This window comes from Ambystoma mexicanum, chromosome 2p (assembly GCF_040938575.1).
Source record: "Ambystoma mexicanum isolate Mex_15411 chromosome 2p, UKY_AmexF1_1, whole genome shotgun sequence".
Taxonomy (NCBI): Eukaryota; Metazoa; Chordata; class Amphibia; order Caudata; family Ambystomatidae; genus Ambystoma; species Ambystoma mexicanum.
Genome location: NC_090923.1, coordinates 1,031,483,517 through 1,031,506,432, shown reverse-complemented (window position 1 = coordinate 1,031,506,432; position 22,916 = coordinate 1,031,483,517). Strand labels below are relative to the sequence as shown.

General features: G+C 42.7%; 1 protein-coding gene across 3 annotated transcripts in view; it reads right to left on the bottom strand.

Annotated features, from left to right (window-relative positions):
- The window catches only part of LOC138567059 (enolase-phosphatase E1-like), a 293,308-nt gene that overhangs the window by 46,615 nt on the left and 223,777 nt on the right, over nucleotides 1–22,916 (bottom strand). For all 3 annotated transcript variants that reach the window (XM_069644896.1, XM_069644898.1, XM_069644897.1), the window contains exons 7-8: nucleotides 17,471–19,336; nucleotides 17,037–17,083 (exon numbers count right to left, since the gene is read on the bottom strand). In XM_069644896.1, coding sequence (XP_069500997.1) covers nucleotides 17,037–17,083; nucleotides 17,471–19,336 — 1,913 coding nt within the window. The remainder of the gene's footprint in view (nucleotides 1–17,036; nucleotides 17,084–17,470; nucleotides 19,337–22,916) is intronic.

Below are 22,916 nucleotides of genomic sequence, written 5' to 3'. Positions count from 1 at the left end.
TTACCGAGATGCAGCTGCAGCTTTTCTGTCTGTAGTCTCCGGTCCGCGTCCTCCGAGTCCCGGCACCTATGAAGGAAAAGCCACCCAGTGGTAGCTTTTGTTTACTACAGCTGGCTGGCTTTTCCTTCATTAGTGCCGCAAAACTCAGCACAGGTGGGCATCCATTTCACAAAATGGATGCGCCCATGTGCTTGCTTTTTCAATTTTTGAGCTTGAATTGCTAAAAATGTTACATAGGAACTTAAAAAAAGAAAGTGCGTATATATTTGTTTTATTATTGGCCATCTTTTTGGGCAATACAAATTTTTTGGGCGAACCATTCCTTTAAGCACCCTCAGCCGTCAATGCAATCTCACCATCTAAATGCCTCACTTGAAACTCAGACGCTGAAAAATCTAACCTCACAGACAACCAAAGGTTCATCCCAACTATACACATACATGTACAAATGTAAGAATACACACATCCCACACTATAACAACTATGCATTTAAAAATCTACTTAGTTTCTGAACATGCAATTTGCTTGATTGATAGTGTGCACATTTCAAAGAACAAATGCCGGTTTTGTGGCAGAAACGTTTTCAATTTAAGTAGTGTTTTTTTCCCGATCCTTGTCCACTCATGCCTTGTCTGATCAAATGGTTATTATTGAATCGAACACAGCATCAGATATCGCACCTTGCTACAACTTCATGATGGTCAGAGGCCGTACAAGCAACACACATTGTTACCAAAACAATGCAGACTGTGTCAACTGCAATGAAATGTCCAACACAAAAGCAAGCCACTTCAAATGACTTAGAGGCAAATTCAGACACATGCCTCTAATCGTGCACCCTCTGTCGTCACACCACCATCCAAACTACGCGTAAGGCCGGAGTGTATGCACAATTCTGCCCAATGCACGGAGCCGCTGTTACAAGAAGACAACCACAGACAATGGCCTATGGTGCCACCAGCAGAGGGGAACCAGGGAGTGCCATTTCGGCCCTAAAACTTGAAATGTGTTGTTTTTCCACAGAGATTCATACCACGGTACATGGCACATTCTGACCCCTAAGAAAACAGAATGAGTTCAATTTTTCTGGGAAACGAGGAACCCTAGATACCAGTCTGATGCGGGGAGGACCCCTAGACCAGAGCTCTGCAACCTGCAGCTTTCCAGATGTTTTGGGTGACGAATCCAAGGATCCCTCACCATTGATTATGCTGACATGGGCGGATGGCAATTTGGAGAGCCAAAGGTTGCAGACCACTGCCCTGGTCTGCACCCTTTGGCTCTCCATGTGCATGGCCTTTCTAGTTGTGTGGCAGCTTCTCTCTGTGACTTGGGTTGCCTAATAAAGTGTTTATTTCAAGTATCTGTTCATTCATGCATAATCAGTAGACATTCTTCTGTGCTATATATTCAGTTTTATGTTACATCCGCTACTTCACTTTGCATCGGTACTAGTGAGGATACAGTTATGAACATAGAATATCATTATCAAAATGTATTTAAATATTGAAGCCCATTGCAACACTGTTTTCTTGATTCTCGTATGGAATTTGCTACATTAGGTGATTAATGCACCATGCTCTGCTGGCACTGACCCGTTTCTTTCCTAAAAGGGTGAGAACATTCTTCGAGAGGTAGATAAATAAGTGTAATTTCCGCATCAGTCAGAGTTATAAAGTGTCTGCAACAATGTACAGAAATAATGAAAGTGCTATTCGTGGTCTACATATTAATATCAAGTCTTCACTTGAGGTATAAATCAATTGACATGCGTTCCACACCGGATAAATCACAGAGTTTGGCTTAGTGGGCAGTATTACCTAAAAGAACAATTCCGCTGCAAACGTGGTTGCCTTGTTTCTGTGAATGAGATGTATAAAGGTAAGGGGATATACTGAGACTAACCACTATACACACTTTGCTGACTGGTACGTACATCGACTGTCTGTTGAACACTCGCGTCCCCTGAACACTCAATGTGTTTGTCAGAGCAAACGATTCCTAGAGATTAATAAAGTTTTAAGGTTGTTGAACAATTTTTAGGAACGTGGAGTTCCTGCGTAGGTTATTCATACACAAAAGCTTTACACTATCCATGTTTAAGTGTTTTAATTCGCAAACATAGGATATAGTAAGTTATCTGCAATATTTAAATCATATTGTACAGTACACATAGATCCATGACATTCTTTTTCAAATATCTAAAACCATGGGCTGTACGCATTTCGGGATTAAGATCCCTTCGTCAGGAGCATTCCTTCATGTCATTTTAATATTTCATATTTCATTTTCAGAGTTTAATCTGCATAATCTGCATAACAGAGTGGGAAAAAGTAATAAAGTGTGTATTAGCTACTCTCTTATTAATGGTGACTCTTTATATTGAAGAATTCATAGTACTCTCGTGAGATACCTCTCATGTGTGCTGCCTGGACAACCCTCTGTGTAGCTGAGGAGAAATCCCTTGGCTGTAACTGGGGGGCGGTAGCCCACTGGTATTATCTTGTCCTAGAGTAAAAGTGAAAAAGAAATAATGGATTCCGTATTCTATACGTGCCCTCTAACAAGGCTAATGGGGGTAGGCGATGCTTAAGTAATAGTTAAGTCTCGTGAGGGAATCCATCATAAACTCTGAATCAAATAGAGATATGTAGATGCAGCGGCTGCAACCATTTGAACAGGTCAAATAGATTGTGGAGGAGCTTCTGTGTGCATTAGAAGATGATTAGTGAAGTGCTCGAGAGTACCTGTGGTGTTGTTTGCTTCGGCCTACTGGCTCATTCCGCTTTTACCAGTTGGTCCCTCAGATTTTTGTCTCTCTTTTATGCAATTAATGGGGGTTGCGGAAATAATTTCTGTAGTTGGGGGTCCGATTGGCTAAGTCTCCAATTCTTTTTAATCAGACGAGTGATCTGATGACTCTGGCTGGAGTATTTCAATATATAGGGAAAGGGGATCTCTTGGCTCTTGGGTGTACTCTTTAGGAGGTCTTCCCAAGTAGTTAGAGTAGCTCTGTCTCTTGCCGCTCTGATTATATGTTCTGGATACCCTCTCCCTAAGTATTTAAAAGTCATTCTGTCCATTTCAGTTGCCAGCATATTTTCTTCAGAAGTGATGCGTTTAGCCCGAAGGAATTGGCTGCACAGGAGATTATCCTTCAGATGTTTTTGGATGTTGACTCAACTAGTGTAGGCTGTTGTTAACGTCTGTGGGTTTGTGAAAAAGGCTGGTGGTTATCTTGTGTTCTCTGAGCTCCAGTACCACGTCTAAGTAGTGGATTTTGGGGGTTCCTACCTCCATGGTGAATCTGATACGGTTGTTCACTGAATTCAGGTATAACAAGAAATCATTGAGTTCATCCCTCTCGCCTCTCCAGATAATGAAAACATCATTGATGTACCTTTTCCAAGTGATTGATTTCTGACTCCAGTGATGGTGATTTAATATGGATTGGGTCTCTTGATAGAGGTTAGCATAAACAGAGGCCATGGCAGAACCCATAGAGGTTCTGGCTGCTTGTAGGTAGAATTGTTGTCCAAATCTAAAAAAAATATTATATTGGATTATTTTGCCAATTCCAGTATGAAGAGCTTTGAGGTTTTGCAATGTTCTTCCCTCAGGAAAGCCAATTCTAGTGCTTACAGGCCACCCTGATGGGGGATGGATGTATGGAGGCTCTGTACGTCAATTGTTACCAAGAGATCACCTTGCTTCAGGTCCCTGATATCTTGTAGCGTGTTCAGAAAGTGTGTTGTGTCTCTCAGGTAAGTACTGGATTTTTCTACTATAGGTTATAGAACTTGGTCAACATATATAGCCAAAGGATCAAAGATACTATTCATACCTGCTACTGTCAGTCTGAGGGGTGGGTTGTGGAGATGCTTGTGGATTTAGGGAAGACCATCGAAGACCGGAGTAATGGGATCGGTTTTGTGGAGAAATCTATGTGTCTTTTGGGCGATCCAACCATTCTCTAGTGCTTTGTCAAGTGTTGTTTGGGTTACAGTCAAGATCATAGGTGTCGGGTCCCTATCAATGGGGACATAGGTATTTGTATCATTAAGAAGTGTTAAACACTGAAAGTTATTAAAAGTCTTATCCATAATGACGAGAGCGCCACCTTTGTCTGCTGATTTCAATGTGATGGTATGGTCATCTGCTCTGGCTTTGATGTTATATCTACTCATCTTACAACAACACCCGCTCACCCGTGGCCCGACACTTCTCAGAGATGAGACACACAGTGGCACAACTTAGATTTATGGTACTTGAGATTGTCCAGAAATCACCAAGAGGAGGAGATCACTCCAGGAGGCTCGACCAAAGGGAACTTTGTTGGATTGACAAGCCTGAGCGTCTTAATCCCTATGGGATGAATGAAGACTTTAATCTGGGTGCTATTCTGTAAACTCCCCTATCAATAATTCTGTCTGTTGACCCTGAATTACACATCTCAAGATGAGGTTCATTTCTGATTGCCCACCTGTCAATACCCACCTTAGTCAACCATTCCCTACAGTTTATGATCTAGAAATATCCAGAGGCATGATTAGTCTATGAAATACTGACTGTTCTTATATAACTGTCTGTAAAAATGAACAATCTAGGAATTGTCTCCAACTTGAGAAATATTTGTAACAGAGGCAAAATAGTAGTAACTAGTGAATGTATAGAATGTGAGCATGAGTGCCTCTTAGACACCCTCCGATTCAACACATGTCCACCCTGTTAGTGCCACATCTGTAGGCACCTTCTCCTTTAACAAAAATGGGCACTTGGCATGCCAGATTGCGCTCCGTGTCGCCGCACAGTGATATCATTTGTTTACATGTGACATCACTGCACAGACGCCCATGCGCAATCCCTACACTTTTTGGCAGCCTCGACCTGATGACGCTGTAAAACGTGCCGACTTCTACACCAGCGAGTGTGCTTTGCGAGGTAAGCGTTACATAGTTTCCTGCAGAACACTATCCACTGGAGTACTCTTGAACACTTCACTAATCATCTTCTAATGCACACAGATAAGCAGCTCCTGAACAAACTATTTGACCTGTTCAAACGGTTGCTGCCGCTGCATCTACATATCTCTATTTGATTCTGAGTTGATGAGGGATTCCCCCATGAGGCTTAAATCTTACTGAAGCATCGCCTGGAGATCCAGGTAGGGATGTAACTTCCACTGCCTACTCCCATTAGTCTTGTCAGAGGGCAGGTATAGAATACAGAATCCATTATTTCTTTTTCACTTTTACCCTAGGACAAGATAATGCCAGAGGCGGGCTACCGCCCCCCAGTCACTGCCAAGGGATTTCTCCTCACCTACACACAGGGTTGTCCAGGCGGCACACTTGAGAGGTATCATACCAGTGTACTATGAATTCTTCAATATAGAGAGTCACCATTAATAAGAGAGTAGCTAATAGGCACTTTGTTTATTACTGTTTCCCACTCTGTTATGTAGACTATGCAGATTGAACTCTGAAAATGAAATATGAAATGTTTTTATTACATGAACGAACGCTCCTCACAAAGGGATTTTAATCCCGAAACGCGTAGAGCCCATGGTTTTAGATATTTGAAAAAGAATATCATGGGTGTATCTGTACAGTACAATATGATTTAAATATTTCAGATAACTTACTATATCCTTTGTTTGCGGATTAAAACACTTGGTGGCTACTGTAAACCTTTTACTGTATGAGTTACTTCCGTAGGAACTCCACGTTCTTAAAAATTGTTCGACAACCTTACATCTTTCTTAATCTCTAGGAATCGTTTGCTCTGACAAACACATTGAGTGTGCAGGGGACGCGAGTGTTCCACAGACAGTAGACACCGATTTCTTCTGTTCTTGATAACTGCAACCTAGTGTCAGGGTTGCCACACTCTCCTCTGCACCTCACTGCAGTCTAAAATAGGACAAATACCACGTGTAAACACCAGGTGTGCGCCTGTATAATCCCTTCCGTATGATACATACATCGAGTCAACACGAATACAGATTGTTCTACTTCCAGCGCAGGGCGAGAAAGCAAAGATGCGGTTTATAAGAGTTATTCAGTCATCCATTATGCTTCGCTGCCGACTCTGCAAATAGGGATGTGCACCCCACCAGGTCCTGGCGTCTGCTGGGCTGTGTAAACCAAGAGGGGTCGGGGAGAAGAAAGCATGGTGGTCTTATTTTCATTGCGAGTTTCCCTTACTATTGAGTCCACGTAGGAATGCACAGAAAGACAGAAGTCACTTCATCAATGGCTTTCCTCATGGTCTTTGCGATTGGCGTCTCAGAGGGTACAGGCAAGCCAGGTTCTCTTGGAATCTCTGGTGTATGTTGGCATTACGGCGTGTGGATAGTGGAAGTCTGTTCTGCTTTGCACCCTATCTGCAGTGTCTCATCGTTGATCCTAGTTCTTTTCATCCTTCAATGTCCATCTGTATTGTCAGGTAAAAAGTTCAAGAATATTAAACATAGCAATATAAAGTCCCATTATTTTGACTCCTGTTGGCCGTCTGTATAGATACTAAAATAAGTAAGGTTTGATGACTTAACTGAAAACACACTAAGAGGTCTCATTAAAAAAAGAAAGCCTCAACTGCAAGTTTTTACTCGGATCCTATCTATATCATTCTCTGTTCGGGCATCTGTGCATTGCAGGGCCATCCTGACCCTCAGACCCCAGCTAACCTGCCGCACAAGCCAAGGAAACAAATAGCCCCGGGGGCCAGATTACAGAAACTTTGCACCGATGCAAGTGCAAAGTTTGCACGGTATTAGCACTAGGGCAAAGTTTGCCCTATTTTTAAAAACACTGGGACACATCTAAAAACCATTGCACCTCGACAAGTGCAGTTTGGCATATTAAAAGCACCAGGGCAGAAATTGCCCTAGTGCAAAAAAAATGCATTTTCACTACATTTTTGCACCAGGGCAAAGTTTGCCCTAGTGCCCTAGTGATAATACGCAATGGTATTAGCACTAGGGCAAACTTTGCCCTGATGCAAAAATGCATCAAAAATGTATCTTCTTAGCACTCATTTTAACCTTGGTGTTTTTAATATGTCAAGCACTTTTTACATTAGTTTGTTAAATAGTTTATTGACGCCTTGTTTATCAGTACTTTTTCTGGGTTCTTAGAAACAGTCAGAAATAAAGGTCACCACTGGGAGCTTTACGGTGGCATGAATCATACCCCAGAAGGAGGTTCCTGTCACTAGTTTTAGTTAACATTTATTTTATATAGTTTTCCTTCTTTGGGATTGATTGTTAGGTTTAAGAAGTTCATATTATTTTCATCACTGGTGTATGGGAATTTAAGATGGAGATTTAGGGCCTGACTCAGAGAGTGTTTTCCAATGGGATTGCAACATAATAAAATGCATCTGTGAATCAGGCCCTTAGTGTTCTAATCCATTGATGAAATTAGCCCACTCTTGTCTTTGCCAATGATTATGATTTCATCAATTTTCCTCTTCCGTATTACCATGTTTCATGTATATGGATTGTATTCTCGGGATATACTTTGTTCCTCAAAGAATTCAGAGATGTGCAACATTGGGAGTCATGTTGTCATTGATGTCTATGTGTTGTACTTGTCTAATATTTGATAATTAAATTGAAAGTAGTTTTGAGTCAGAGCTGGATGTGCACACCACACGATAATGATATTGATTACGATCCCTAAATGTAAATCCATTGTGAGGATGGAGTCAATGATTCTCAAGCATCCCTCATGAGGTATCTTTGAGTACAGGGGCTTGTTATCCATTGTGGGGAGAAGGTTATTGATAGCCATATAAGGCTTTCCTCTTATGGTTGTGATGGTTTATATGGTATGTTTGACATATTATTTTATCTTGGGGACTTACCTCTGCAGAAAGAAGTCTGATTATTGCTAGAGTGGTTGCTTAGTTTAAAGAAAACTAGTGGTACCACCTAGCGTTTCCTGGGTCTGTAGCTGACATGGAAATGGGGGTCTGCTATAGTGTGAGATAACTTCCCATTTTAAAAAAATTGCTAAATCGGCAATCTCCCGAAATCGCCTATAGGGATAGCACGGGGCCGGACCCGGCTCCACCCCATGCAGGGTGAATGGGTGGGAATGGTCAAATTTCACTATCGCCAGTACAACCCAGACTGGTATGCCCCCCTTTTGTGTTAACTTCCTATTTTTGGAAAAGTCGCAAAATCGACAATCTCCCGAAATCGCCTATACTGATAGCACAGGGTCGGACCCCGCCCTGTGCAGGGCGAAGGGGTGAGGTTGGACAGATTGCACTATCACCGACCTTGGGCCAACATTTCAGCCACCCAACTGTTATGGGGCTGGAGCCAACCCGAACAAGCAAACACACTTCAACTAGTGCAATAGCTGACAGAAAGTAATTACATCCTATGCCAGAGATTCTAATAGATACCCTCATATACTGTTCATCCTTTGAGACACCACCAGGCACATGGCAAGGAACACTGTCTATGAAGTGTGTTTTCCCGCTGTTGCATTCCTATGTGAACACATTATTCAGAACAATCATGATGAGAAAGAAATTATTCGTGCCTCCATCTGTCACTTCTTTTTGCAAATAGACTAACAACACCCCAAGACCTAAACCTGTCTTATAATGAACTGCATCTTAGCCTTACAATTTGACACTAGAGGTAGAACTACAGTCTTTTTTTCTATCGATCCAAAGTGTGTAGCAGTCTGCCATTGGTGGGTCTTAACAGGGCTCAAAATGTCCACTCGCCAAAGGCAGGTAACAGTTCACTCTTGGCAGGTAAAACATGATATATCGTGTGTATGTGATGTCGAACGCAGGTGGTGGTGGCTTTTTATGTCTAGCTAGTAGATTGCTACTTAAACAACCCTGGTGTTTGTATATACCCATACCTTTATACATCTAAACCATAGAAACAGGGCAACTGCAGAGAATCTATCACCCATAATCATTATTTTAATTAATACAGCATGCTTAGGCAGCTTCAATGAATCAAACTTGATATTAATATATATACCGCGAGTAGAGCTTTCATATTTTTTTCGTTCCGTGTAAATTATTTCAGACATTTTACAAATCTCACTGATGCAAACATGTCACTAATATATCTATCTACATCCGGAAGAATAGTTTCCCCAATCCATCAACGAAACGCATTAACAAAATAATGTATTTTGTATCCATTGACATAATGTAGCAAATGCTTTTGATTTAACTCCACATGAGAAGCGAGACAAACGTTTTTCATTAGACGTTAATGGCTAGGTTCCGTTTACCACAATATTTAATGACTTTGATAAGTGCATGCTTGCTGACATCTATGGAGCTAGGAAGGGGATCCAGTTCTGTTGATATCACTGTATGCGTAACACACTAGAGAATCTATTGATTATTTCCGAATGAACAGTTCATTATTAAATGCGCCTTTTGAAATTAATAAAATAAATGTTTTTTCGGTAGTGTACAGATCAAGTCACACAGAGTAGCTAATCTCTGGTCCAGCAATGCTCCAGCTAATCTGCATTACTAAATCCATATCGATGTACCTTAATAACAGAAGCCGGCTTCCCCTCCCCACCACTTAAAATGCAAATACAGGCGAGGCCTGGGCAAAAACAGACATCTCTTATATAGTAGCTCATGGCCCTGTAGAGATACCATGCCCAATTTGACGGCTGTGATCAGATCAGAACCTTTCGATGCAGTCTGCCAGTAATATCCACATCTGAACACGCTTCAGTTGGGTGATTACCGGGTCAGACAGGAGACGGCGTTACTGCTGCAGCAATAACTTTAAAAAGATTCCAATACAACATCAACGTTCATAATGTATGAATGCCTACAGTAGGCATTTAGTACAGATATGGAAAAACTGCAAAATTTAAGTAAAAGGGTTTTGGTAATTTGGGCGGGGGCATGATTTGACAGTTGACAGGACCACTTGATTGTCCCTGCATCATTTCCGCTAGGTTACCAAAGCCATTACCAAATTTGCCCAGAAGATTTTTCCACCCCACTGCCCTGTACATATAACACATAATCAATAATACACAATAATACATACAGTGATAAGTGATAATTTAGAAACAGGATGCCTCCACAATCCACCCAGGGCGAGCACAGCTGGGATGCTACCATTACTGAAATCAGCCGTTATAAAGCAGCTCATCGTCTATCTGATTTTAGGCCAGTGGGGTGCATTTAAAGGCCCAAAACAGAAGTCCCTTTCACATGAATGGCAGGATTTTAAAAACTGAAATAAAAATGGTCCGGCCTTTGTTTTTGCTTTTCAAGTAAAGCTAAAGAGCCATGTGGAAAGGGCCCTACCTGTCATTACCAATGGACAAGCAGCATTTATTTTAATTTACAAAAGAAGGAGGAATCAAAGATCCCTATCACATGGAAAACAGGATTTTTAAAAATTTAAAACAAAAACGGCCTGCACATGTGTCTGCAAAATGGTTTCGAAAAAGTAAAAGTGAAGAAAATATCACTGTTCACAGAAAAATGTCAGGAAAACAAAACATGATATGTGGGTTGACAAAGAGCAATGTATATTATGTTTCACCCACAAAACTCCAGTGACATTTGAAGAGCCACTTTGTCTTCATGAAAAAAAATGTTAGCCCACGGCAGACCCTTTTGCTGGCTGATGGCAAAACCTCACAAGGACAACTCCACTCTCAGCCTGGATGTCACATCTCTCATTAAATAACCAACCACAATAAAAAATGTCCTGCTAGAGGCGTGGAAATTCAGTGTTCTCCAGACCTGCTGGCTCTGAAAGACTGCAGTATGACTAATATGTGTGAAAATGGGGGAACTCACTTCAAAGAGCAAGCTTCCAACACAAAGGATATTGAAATAAAAACTGTCGGCTCAGGCTGACCCAGTGAAAACAAATGGCCGGAAGCAGGAGCAGGACGATTTTTCCCACATGAAAATCCACAATTGATTTTAAAGGTTTATTATCAGTTAGGCCTTTTTCTCAGCCATCATAAGGCAGATTGATTTCATTTTTGTAAAATTTATTATGTCATTTCGAGCCGATTCTGTGGCTATGAAATACATCGACCCGTGACTCTGGGAACTGTAATGACCAGTTAAACTAGGTTTCTGGCTAATCTGAACATGTTCCAAATGTGAGAGTTGGTGAGCGGGTGGACAATTAAATTAGGGATATGCTTAACAATTTACATATTCATAACTGATGTGCTTTTTATGGAAACGGCAGAAAGGTGCCACATAGCCATGCTACATGATACATATTTGGTGATCGTCTTATCTATGTCATGGTGCAGGGCGTTGTAAGAGGGAATCAGGGCTCAGTGAGGGGCCCCAGGTACAGAAAAACAGAACCCAAAACAAAACAAAACCAAAGTAACAGCCTCCAGGATTAAAGGAGGCTTCTCTGTCCCTTTTGCAGGCAGAAAGCCCTCTGGACCACAATTCCCAGCAGCCTCCGGGCCGGGAACTGCTTTCTCACTTCCAAGTTGGGAGGGGCTCGCGCACGCGCATGCGCGAAGAACGAGGGCACGGGGCTTGTGCTTAAGCTCCCAACCGGAACGGACGCACCTTCCAGAGCTCCTGCTGACGGGGATCACGCGAGGGGCCACGCCCCAAGGAACCAGCCTTCTGGCCCCTCGCCTATAGCAGATAAGTGCAGCAGAGCCCTTGCGAGCAAGCCCACATGGGAATTAGACACGCAGCTACAGGGGGAGAGCGCGGAAGGAACAGGGAAGCATTGGGACTTCCAATGCATTGAGGGGCACGCGCAAAGGGCACCGCCCAGCCACATTACGTCCCCTGCTGAGGGCAAAAGCTAAATGGTTATCCGCGCCCCGTTGCATTTACCCAACGCCGATTTCGGCTTGCATGCACCACTAAGACTAACGCACGCAGCGTTTGTTTATCAACGTGCTTTCAGCTACGTGCAGCGAACTTTGGCAGCATGAAGAGCCTTTCAGATCACAGTCACGTGCGGCAAACTTTGGCAGCACGTAGTTCTTTAGATTCTAAGCCACGTGCGGCAAAACTTTGGCGGCATGATGGATCTTATTCCTTTTAAGCCACGTGCGGCAAACTTGGGCCACATGTTCTGAACCTCACAACATAGTTGGGCACTATTAAGCTCTGTGAGCAGATTAACCCTCAATGTGCATGTGTCTGCACTAACTAACCTAGAGGTGGCATGCCTCACTGTTGTATGTTTGTGGTGTGTATTATGCCTATTTGAGTCAACACAGGTCACTAATGCTAAACTCTTTTGCAGCATTCGAACTGCTCTGAGTGCCGGACCTGAGAGTGCGCAGGCAGGAGGCCAGCACTCAACCACAGAGCTAAGTGCCTCTTTTGAATCAAAAGTTATTGTAAAGCACTGTGTGTATGTGTGTGACAATAGTGTATATATTATTGCTGTTTTTCCCATATGTTCCCTTGCCTGTCCACTTACCCTTCCCTAACCCTCAATCCGGTTACCCTCTGTTCAAAACCTATCCAACCAGCGAGACCCTAACCCTCTTTCCCTGCTGGGGTCTCGGTGGCCTGTGTAAGCTTTGCCTTGCAGGTGCCTAGAGCATAGTGGGGGTAGTTGGCTTGCGCCACTCCTGCACCTGGAATTTGGAGCCGTGACAATCTAATTCTCCATGATTAACTCAAACAGAAATTATGTTTAGTTTGGCAGTTGCTAGAAACATTTTGAAGTTGTGATACATAACTTGTTTTTGCCAAAAAGTTGAAAGGCGAACAAATGATGATGCCACATGGGAATTGCCATATGTTGCTCCAGACTTCTAAATCAATCCTGACTTGGAGGCTGGGTTTGGGAGGAGAGAGAAGGGTAACTGTCCAATCCTAGTGGCAGGAATTATTGCAGGGTACTTCCCCAAGATTGTAAAATTGGTGGTGTTGTCGCTGCTTTATAAGGGGGACTGCACTAGGAAAGGGGACCGAAAAAGAAAAAGGAGAAAGACAGAAGGACCAAGCGAAGAGACAGACCATCAGGATGGTAGCTGAAACTTAACATCTGACAGCTGTAGGGAGACACCAGAGGAGATTGCTGAGAGTGCAGGGTGGAGCTGTCTATCTCTAGCAAGGCATCAAAGCTGACTGGGTCCTATGGTGGAGAGCGGGAGGACATCTCTGAGAGTGGACTACCAGACCCCTGCCCTATCTTTCCAGAGTGTCCCGACATGCAGCTGGCTTTCCTGAACCTTAAACAAAGGCTTGCCATGTAAGTAGAACTGAGCCCTGGGAAACCAAAAGGTGAGGGTGTTTGCTTGCCTTGAATCCCTTCCCTTAATAGTGGGAGTGGAGGCAAAACTGTGTAGATCCTTAGCCTATGTAACCAAAAATATTAATTTAAAGAATTCCCCATTTGGCAGAAGACTATGGTGTGCATTTTGTTAAAATTTGAAATTACAAAGCTCACTTCCCAGTGTGTGCTGAAAACCATAGCCTATAATTTAATTGGGTAATCGTTGCTGTCCAGCTGACCCCCCACTTCTTTAAGGAAGAGGAGTGTCTTTGTTCTTGAATCAGTCCAACCTTTTTATCCAGCTTTCCCAACACAGACCTTTCAGTAAGGAGGCTCTGAAGTCCCAAATTCCCCAAAGCATTCAATTTTTTCTGTCTGACTTCCCAACCTAGACCAAAGCAAAGAGGGGGGGCGGGGTGCTGAAAAACAAAGCGTTAAATCCACCTGTGTTTATTTTAAACCAAAAGTGTGGGCACAAATTATAATTGATAAATGTATTTTTACCAATCTTGAAATGCTACTGCTGCTCTTTTAAGCATGCAGGAAAATAAAAATCGCACATTACATACGTGCATTTATTATTGATCAGTTTAGATATTTTGTGAAGTGAAATTTGCAGAAAGTAAGAATTGGGATTGTGTTCTTTTGAACTCACTTTTGTGATTTATTTATGCTGAGAGAAGTTGATTGTGTTGTGCCACGGATAAAGTGGTGTTTTGACATTTTTGTGCTAATTTCTATTACGGTTAATTTAAATAAATACCAATACATTTCCCGTACACTGGCCTGGTTCTTGGTTTATTGTTAGTTCAGGGCAGAGGGATCCAAGGGGCATGATATGTGTCTGAGCTAGGGCTAAAAGAAAAAGAAAAATCTGTTAAACAGTGTGTTGCATAACCACGTGAGCGGGGAGAGAAGGAAAGCCCCCTGTTGAGGGTGGCTTATCAATAAACCGTTACAGGCCAAAGCATTTTATTGAAGCAAACTAAGACTGCAACTCCCACAATGCAATTGATGGAGAAAGGGAAGCCCAGGACTGGGACATGTAGCTGTTAATATCTCATCATCTAAGCCCTCAGACTACCTTGACATTTCCCAGAGTGCGGGGCAAAAGACAGATAAGCAGTGGCTCCCTCACTCAAACAAATGCAGTCGGGGCATGTTTATGGTGGAATGGGGGTAGGCGTATAAGTGAAGACTCTGGACATGCTAGTAGAGGGTGGCTGGCAAAAGCAGGCAGCGAGAGGGGTATTGCCAGAGCATAAAACAAATACACAGAAAAAAGGGAATTGGTGGTGAACAGACAGCATGAACAAACATTAAAAAAATAACATTTAAAAACAACAACAGTGTGTTTTGTGCACTACCGATGGGCTGTTTATGTCCCAATGCGCATCCACTTTCTCCTCACGCTCTCGGGAGCTGCACTAGAAGGTGGACGTGGCTCAGTGAATTAACAATTTTACCACAGCTAAGGACATGTCTCGTGAACCTCTGTACATGAGTGCAAAGGCCACTAAATACTGCAGAAGAGGTCGTGTTCATTGGCTCAGTCTGATGCTACTGCCGTGTAGACCAATAATTCCCGTGATGAGCATAACGTAACCTCGATGGCTTGCCCTCTATCAGAATAGAAGTAGAAATCACCCACAGCGACCTGCTCTGGCGAAAGGCCATTGCCTGTTTGGTGAAGCACTTGCCAAATACTCCAGATGTACTTAAATTCGTTTTTGTAAACTGATTGCTAGAGTTGTATGTAATAAAAGGAAACTATGTTTCTTCATTTGGGGGCAATATTTGAGAGGTGGGAAGATTACCTCTATGTTATCTCAAATTGGCTGAGCTTCACACGGAAAAGAGCATTGGTAATCCAGGTAAGACTGATTTGGGGTACATTTTTAAACTCGGGTTCATGGCATCAACTAGTTCCCCTACGAGAATTGGTCCTCTAGGATGCACCAAGTTAGGAATATTTGGGAATTTAGGGTGATGCTTATGCTCAATGGCCTCAGGCAGTTCCCCTACCCTGTCCGAATCCGCATGTCAGGTTTTAAATGCCTACTCTATGTTCCGTGCTTACATGCATTTTACATATCCTTCACTTTAACAAACCCACTATTGTAGACATCATTGAATAGCATTGATGAGGCTCCAACCCAGCCCTTATGACTACCCGTTTCCCAGGGTGCGTTCTAAATTCTAGGTCGATGTTGTAGCTATGCTGTGTACCTGATCTATGGTATGCCATTTACAACGCGCCTAAATACACAAGTGTTTCAAGATAGCAGGGGACAACACTTTACCTCTGCTTCTTTCTAGCTAGGTTGTGCTCTATAACCAGAATATATACATACAGCTATGTGTCCATCATTCGCATGCTTCCTTGTATAAAGAGAATGTTTGAATCACACTGGACTCAGAGAGAGAACGAGAGAGAGAGAGAGAGAGAGAGAGAGAGAGAGAGAGAGAGAGAGAGAGAGAGAGAAAGAGAGAGAGAGAGAGAGAGAGATGGAATCGACTATAGAGGCACCCAAACTGTGGGGAAGGTGGTGGTGCACAGATATCATGCATCAGCTCCCCCAAAGTTTCTTGTGGGTCCCCAAGCCTCCAGTTTGCATTGGACTACACATGGGGCAAGTAGTGAGAGACAAGGAAAAAACAGTAATGGAGGAGTGCAGCAGGGACAGGTTGGCAGAAATGGGTGTACTGCTGTTGGGGTATTTACATGGAGTTCCCCCAATGCGCGTAACTAGTCCTTCGCTGGCCCAGTCACCAAGAGCAGCTCCATGCAGCAACCACTAACATGTCCCTTTACCCTTACACTAGTAATACTGGAAAATTGCAGACAAGCTAACCATCATAGCAAAGGCGATGAGGCATTAATGCCCCTGGCAGGCCGAGATTACCAATATGCTGCCTCTCTGCTCAATGAGCCTGTCCATCCTTACGAAACCACCCAACCTTAGGGATTCTACTCATCCTAGAAGACATGTCCATCCTTAATGAGCATGCCCAACCTGAAAGACCCCTTCCCTCCCATTTCTAAGGAGCCTCTCCATCGGAGAGGACCTGCCCATTGTTGGTGAGTCCATCCATCCTAGCGGATCCACCCATCCTTATTGAGCAGACTTATCAAAGAGGACCCTACCATCCGTAATGGGAACACCCATCCAAGAAGAGCAAGCCAACATTAATTATCGTACCCCCCTGGAAGACCCACTCATCCTTAATGAGCAAACCCATCCTAGAGGACCTGCCCATCCCTGAGCCTGTCCTACTGGGAGACCCGCCCATCTCTAGTGAGCAGGTATAACAACTGTTGCTAAAATGAAGGCTGACGCTTTGATTGGGCAGACCCAGGGGCGTTGCTAGGGGGGGGCCAAGGGGGCTATAGCCCCTGATCTTTTGGTTGTAGCCCCGGATAGAATCTCAGGAGCTACAGTCAAAAGATTAGCTAGCCCCCAGTCCCAACAGTACCGACATCAGCTTAGCCCCGGGTCTTTTCCAGACCTAGCAGCTCCCCTGGGCAGACCTACCCTGTATTGCTGGAAGCATGTTTAGATGCCAGAAGGAATTAAGGGCTATTCACAGGGCACCAACCAATATCATTGTAATATTTTGTGGGCATAGCTGGGAGCACACTGCGATCTCTAAGGAGCCCAGGGAGGGGACCGACGTTCCCTCCCCTCGCTCTTCAACTGAAATGTAGTTGAGGAGAATCAGAGATGCATTTATTTATTGGCATATATCCTTCAGTGTGCTAGGCCCACCACTCACTTACCATTGTGTGAAGCTGGTGCCATGCTTCCCATCTCTGATGAGCTGCTCCTGCGAAAAAACAAACAATGAAAACGGTTTGCCTGTGTGAGGGAAATATCAGATGCATGAATGCACCCTTCCTTAAATTCAGCCCCTGCCAATATCACCAAGTTCTTTCAATTCTACATTCACGTTCCCTTCCCCCAGATCCTTGCCCTCCAGCTCTTTATTTATCTCACATTCTTTCTCTCTCTTACTCTTGCTCTCCTTTACTCTCTCTCTCTCTTGCACGCTCTCTCTCTCCTCTCTAGCTCTCTCTCTCACACCACCTCCTATCTTGGCTTCACTGACCAGCTCTGTATCATAGTCTACAGCTTCTACTACTCATTACTTAATCCTTGAACATTCCACTAGCTTCTGAGAACCCGACGAATGACACCATAAAACATGACTCACCTCTGCTCCAAGGAGGTGGGAGTGTGCCCTCTGATGTCAACTTCCTCCGAGCCTTCACACTCCTCTTCGTCAGCCTCAGCCTCTTCTGCCCCTTCTTCCTCTGAATCATCTGACTCCCCTTCTTCAGCTTCTTCTTGTTTTTCCTCCTCTTCTGAAAGCCCTCCTTCCTGCTCGGGTTTTTGACAGATTTCATGGTCAACATCAGGAAAATCCTTATCTACCTCAATCAAAAAGCCTTCCTTATCTTCCTCACTCATTCCTTCATCTGAGGATTCTCCCCTCTGAAAGGCCAGGGGAGCCATTTGCTCCCCGCCCTTCCATTCTCTCACTGACCTCACATTGAATCTCTCCTCCCCACTAGCACGTCCTTCCTCCTTCTCTGAGACGCTAATCTCTGTACCTTCTTCTGAGCTCTCCTCTGCATTTCCCTTCATTTCTTTGTGTAGTGAAAGCTTTACATCGTCCTCACTTTCCTCACTCTCTTTCACATATTCCTCTTGATTCTGACTCCTTCTTTTGCCCCACTCTGCATCTACATCTACCTCCTCAATCTCTCCTTTCACAGCAGCATCCAGCTTTTCCTGTACGTCTTCTGTCTCCAGCTCTCCAGCTTCTTCCCTTTGAGCCTGCATTTTTTTCTGCCAACTTCTTTTTTCCAGTTCGCCCTCCTCCTCACTCTCATTCTCCAACTCACTTTCTTCCACCTTCTCCATTTTTTTTTTCTTGGTTCTTTCATCTTCCCCCAGCTTGTATTTGTCCCCTTCACTTTCTTCATCAAGTGTATTATTTATGTCCACTTGTCTATTCCCTGTATCCCCATCCTTGTTTCCTAAACTAGTCTCTGTCCTTAAAGACGATACATTCAAAACGGTCTTCTTTCCATAGTTCCTACTTTCTCCAGAATGGGTGTTTGTCCATAAACCCCTGTTGGCCCGTATATGTTTATAATCCACCTCATCCCCTGAAGGCGTGACGTTATCGCTGGAAGAACTTGATAGTCCATCACTTTCTCTTAGTTTTGTTGCCCCACAAACCCCTTTGTCCCAGAAGGATCCTTCATTAGTAGTCCCAGCATTCTCTCCTGAGCTGGTAATGGTAAGGCCCCCTTTGTCAAGGTTAACTTGTTGAATCTTCTCAAAGTGTTTACTCTGGTTTCTTTGGAAACATGAAGTCCATTCTTCAGTGGATATCCCTTCCTTGCCTTCAATCCCCTCAGGAGGACAACCTATTGGTGAGTCTTCACTCAGGGTGTCCTCTGTGTCCTCTCCTAGTCTTGTCTGCAATGACCTCTCATCCAAAACGAGTGATGGGGTTATGTTGACACTCTTATCTGCAGAACTAAGGACGTCCACACCTGATTTCCGAGCATTGTCTGTTCTTTTATATCTTTTGTTGGCCAATGACTTATCTTGATCTTCCACGGCAGCAGGAGGAGTTGTCTGCTTGTCCGAATCGGACATTGGGCTGTAATTTTCTGATACCACTGCTCTTCCATGGCTGGCATGCAACTGTTTTGCTTCTGAATTCCCTGGTTGCGTTGCCTTCCTGCCCTCTGCTTTGGCAACTAGGCTGTCTACTTGTAGACTTGCTTCACTTTTCCTGCCATGCCTTTGGCTGGTTAAGGTTCCCTCCTGGTTAGCGCTTGCAGGGAAAGCCCTTGAGTAGGCCATGGCATATGCTACTGGGAGCTTGTCCTCTGAAGTTGATGTTCTATTACTCTCTCCTGTGTTACATCCGCTATTATTTTTTAGGACACTCCGGGGATCTTGGTAGCTTTCTCTGCCTGAGTATACCATGCCTTCTGGGTGCATTGCAGCAACGGTACTGTCATGTTTTGTCTTTTTCGTCTGCTTGGTCCTCCCCACCCTAAATTAGAGGGAGAGAATATTGAAATCAGTCCAACTATTATTATTATTATTATTATTATTATTAAAATAAGTAGATATGCTAATATAGTACTCCCAAGACCAATATGACTCATTGAAGGCATGCACTATTTACAGTTTGCATGAATGTACAATACCCATGGCTAATATCTGTAGATAGTGCATGCAAGACACTTTTGATGTATTTATAACTTCCTACATTTAAATACAGACAAAGTACAAAAATGCAAGACACTACAACAAGTGAAATCATTGGGCACAGGCTATGTGCCAGGGAGTAGTAATGGTGAACATGCCATTTGCTTGGCAGCAAGCTGAGATCATAGTCTCTTCTGCCCTCCTGTCTTCACACCCAGAGACATAGACTTTGTTTGGGGTAGATTTGGTATTTTGATGTAGGTCAGAACAGGCAGCAAGGATTGAAATATGGTGGAGGGTATGAGAAGCACATAATAGGAGAGCAAGGTGTTCCAAGAGCGGTAATTTCCTCCCTTAATGAAGGCAATCTGTGTCCCTCATGGAGTCAATCTGGAGGCTGAATGAGATGTTATTTGGAGCACTCATGAAATATTATCTGGGGGGATGAGGTAGAACCTTAAAGAGAATTCACCAAACTGTAAATGGCTGTTAATTTGGACTTCTAATTAGGGAAAATTAGAATCCAAAATGAGTGGTAGCTGGAACCTCGAAATGCTATGCTACCTGGAGCCCAAACACGGGTAATCCCAATCTTAAAGAGAAGTTATCTGGACCATAAAAGGGAGGCCAAAATATTCTGAAACCTAAATTGGAGGTCATCTGGAGCCTGAATGACAGGCAATCTGGGAACTAAATATGAAGCATTATAGGGAAACGGTCCTCCGCAAACATCGGAGGGCAGGACTCAGGGTACACATTCAACATTGCAATTGTCAATCAGTTTTCATCAAAACATAAATTAGTCAAGTTCCAGAATGGAAAAGATGTGTTTACTGATTTGTGCAGAAAAGAAATTCAACTGGTTCAGATAAGTAGCGGCTGGCTATATGGTTTGTACATCTGGGAATTAACTGTTTCAGTCTCTCAGTTTCCAAAGAATGGGAAATAGTTTGGCCATTCCCTTTTGTAACTGCAATATATAATACGTTGCATTAATGTGTGTCCAATTATAACTGTGCATTAAATTGTCCTGTGTATGTTGGATCAAATTAAACATATACTGTCTAAAATGAAAATACCACACCACTCAGATGGTTGTAATTGTGCATGTTCAAACCCTGCATATGTAGCTGACGTAATAAGGGCCTTTCTTGACCACACATTTGTGCCCGTTTCTGTAGGTAAAATGCATTTTCAAATCGAAAAAAGTGTTATTAGGTATAAGGCTCTACAACATTATTACAAAATCCATATTTACCCCTCTGTATTGTTAAAATCATCCATACTTCATCTGTAAATTTTGGTGATGAATATTTCTAAATAAATCCGCCAATTAATTCTGTATTTTCTGAAATACATAGTTTTCCATTGCCTGCCATTGACAGTGATTTTACAAAGGTACATGGATCGCCGTTATCACTGTTAAAAACAAATCGTCCATCCAATAGATTCATGGGATTCTTTTGGATTATGGCTAATATTGTTCATATACAAAAAAAGAAAACATTCACATGCAAATACACTCGGAGGTATCCAGTCTTTCTTTCACTTTCAATATAACTTTAAATTCAAATGTTGAATCCCTACTGTCATGTTTTAATAAATTGACAAACTCTTCAATACCTAGCATCCTTCATTTCAATGCATTGATGTGTTCATTATCACAAGGAAGCATACTTTGTGAGCAGGTTTCAATGTATTCATTTCAATTCAATATTAGCTTTATTTCAGCTGTGCACCATAAAAGCAGGTCAAACAGACATACAAACAAATTATAAAATCACATTTCAAAACATTTTACATTAAAAAGAGAACACAATAATCAGGGCAGGTCTCAGTTACTCAATACATCATTAACACGTTCACTGTTCACAGATCAGGGGTGAGGAGTGTCACGGATCAACACTTCTAGAACTATGAAACACATCCGGCTGATCGCTAACAGTTTTTGAGGAAACTCTCCCCTTTTTTCAATGCAGCAAATAAGAACATAGATACTGCATTAAGAATATTAACAGCCATGCATAATTCTATGACAATGAGAGCCTCTCTCATGGAATTGGTTTCCTGCAAGATTAATAGTGGCTTCAACCATCTGGCTCTCAGTTTTTTGTACAATGGGCAAAAGGAGATAAAATGTGCTCTGTCTTCGACTAGGGTGGGACATACTGGACAATATGGAGACTGTCCCTTTCCCCAAAGTCTTGTAAATTTCACAAGCTGTAGGATACCTAGTCAAAGTGTTGTGAGCAGACGTTTCTTCATTTCCCCTGCTGGATAGTCAAGATAAGAATCCATGACCATGGCAGGTTTCACTACCATATAAATGGCAGATAATCTGCCCGTATAGCAGATAGCCAGTCTTGTCCCTAGTACCCAATCATGGTATTTCATCTTTAACAATTTTTTGATTGGGATTGTATACTTAAACAATTGTGGCACAATACTTAAACAATCGTGGCACAGGGAATCAAGATCTAAGATCGTAAGAATCTGCTTGACGTGTTTCAACTACTGTAGGAATGTTGCACCTTCCATTGATAAGACCTCTGCTAGGTCCTCTCTGTATGACATGAATTCCACAGTGCTCCAGATCTTAATCCAGTACAACAGAAGTTTCAGCATGACCTCGTATTTCATTTCTACATGGAGAAGCTCTAAGGCCACTGGCGCAGACGGGGCACTAGCTAGGAGGCCTAGCAGACACTTCATACATTTGTTGTATAATGTACTATCCTTACTCAAACTATTATTATTTTCCTGCTTGCTTGATGATGTATTATGATGTTGCTTAATTTCGTCCATCGAATTTAAGAAACATTTGCAAGTGTACGGATAAAGAAGGCATCTAGACAGGTTGAAGCTGGACAAAATGTACTGATAACTTTAAATTCCTCATAATCTGATTTCTCATGTGTACTTTTTACTATAAAAATGTTTTAATTCCATCTTTCAATTATTTTCATCTGTTCGACATAATGCATTTCTCAGATTTGTTAACAAATGAGACAGAAAATGGTCTGTTGTTGGGAGTTGCCATTTCCATACTTTTTAATTTACTTTTCTAAAAAATAAATAATTAAATCTGTTTGGCCATTTCTGAGTTTTTCCTAGTGGGTTTCTGCCTCATACTTGGAAAGTTGATAATTCCTTTCTCTAAAAACTCCTGTGGCAGTAGAGTGAGTATGTTCACCGCTCTTCCTTTCATCACTATCTGTTCCCATTTTCTACTCAGCCACGACCAGATTGTAGTTTCAAAGTAACGATTCTTGTTGCCCTGGGACAAAATATTTAAATCAGGTTTGTTACGTCATTTATAAATATGTGTTTGTTTGACACCCTGAAATCTGTTTCTATTAGAAAATGTAATGGCAGCCCTTATGGGGGTGTGAATCGGGATGCACCCGAGCACACACAGTGGC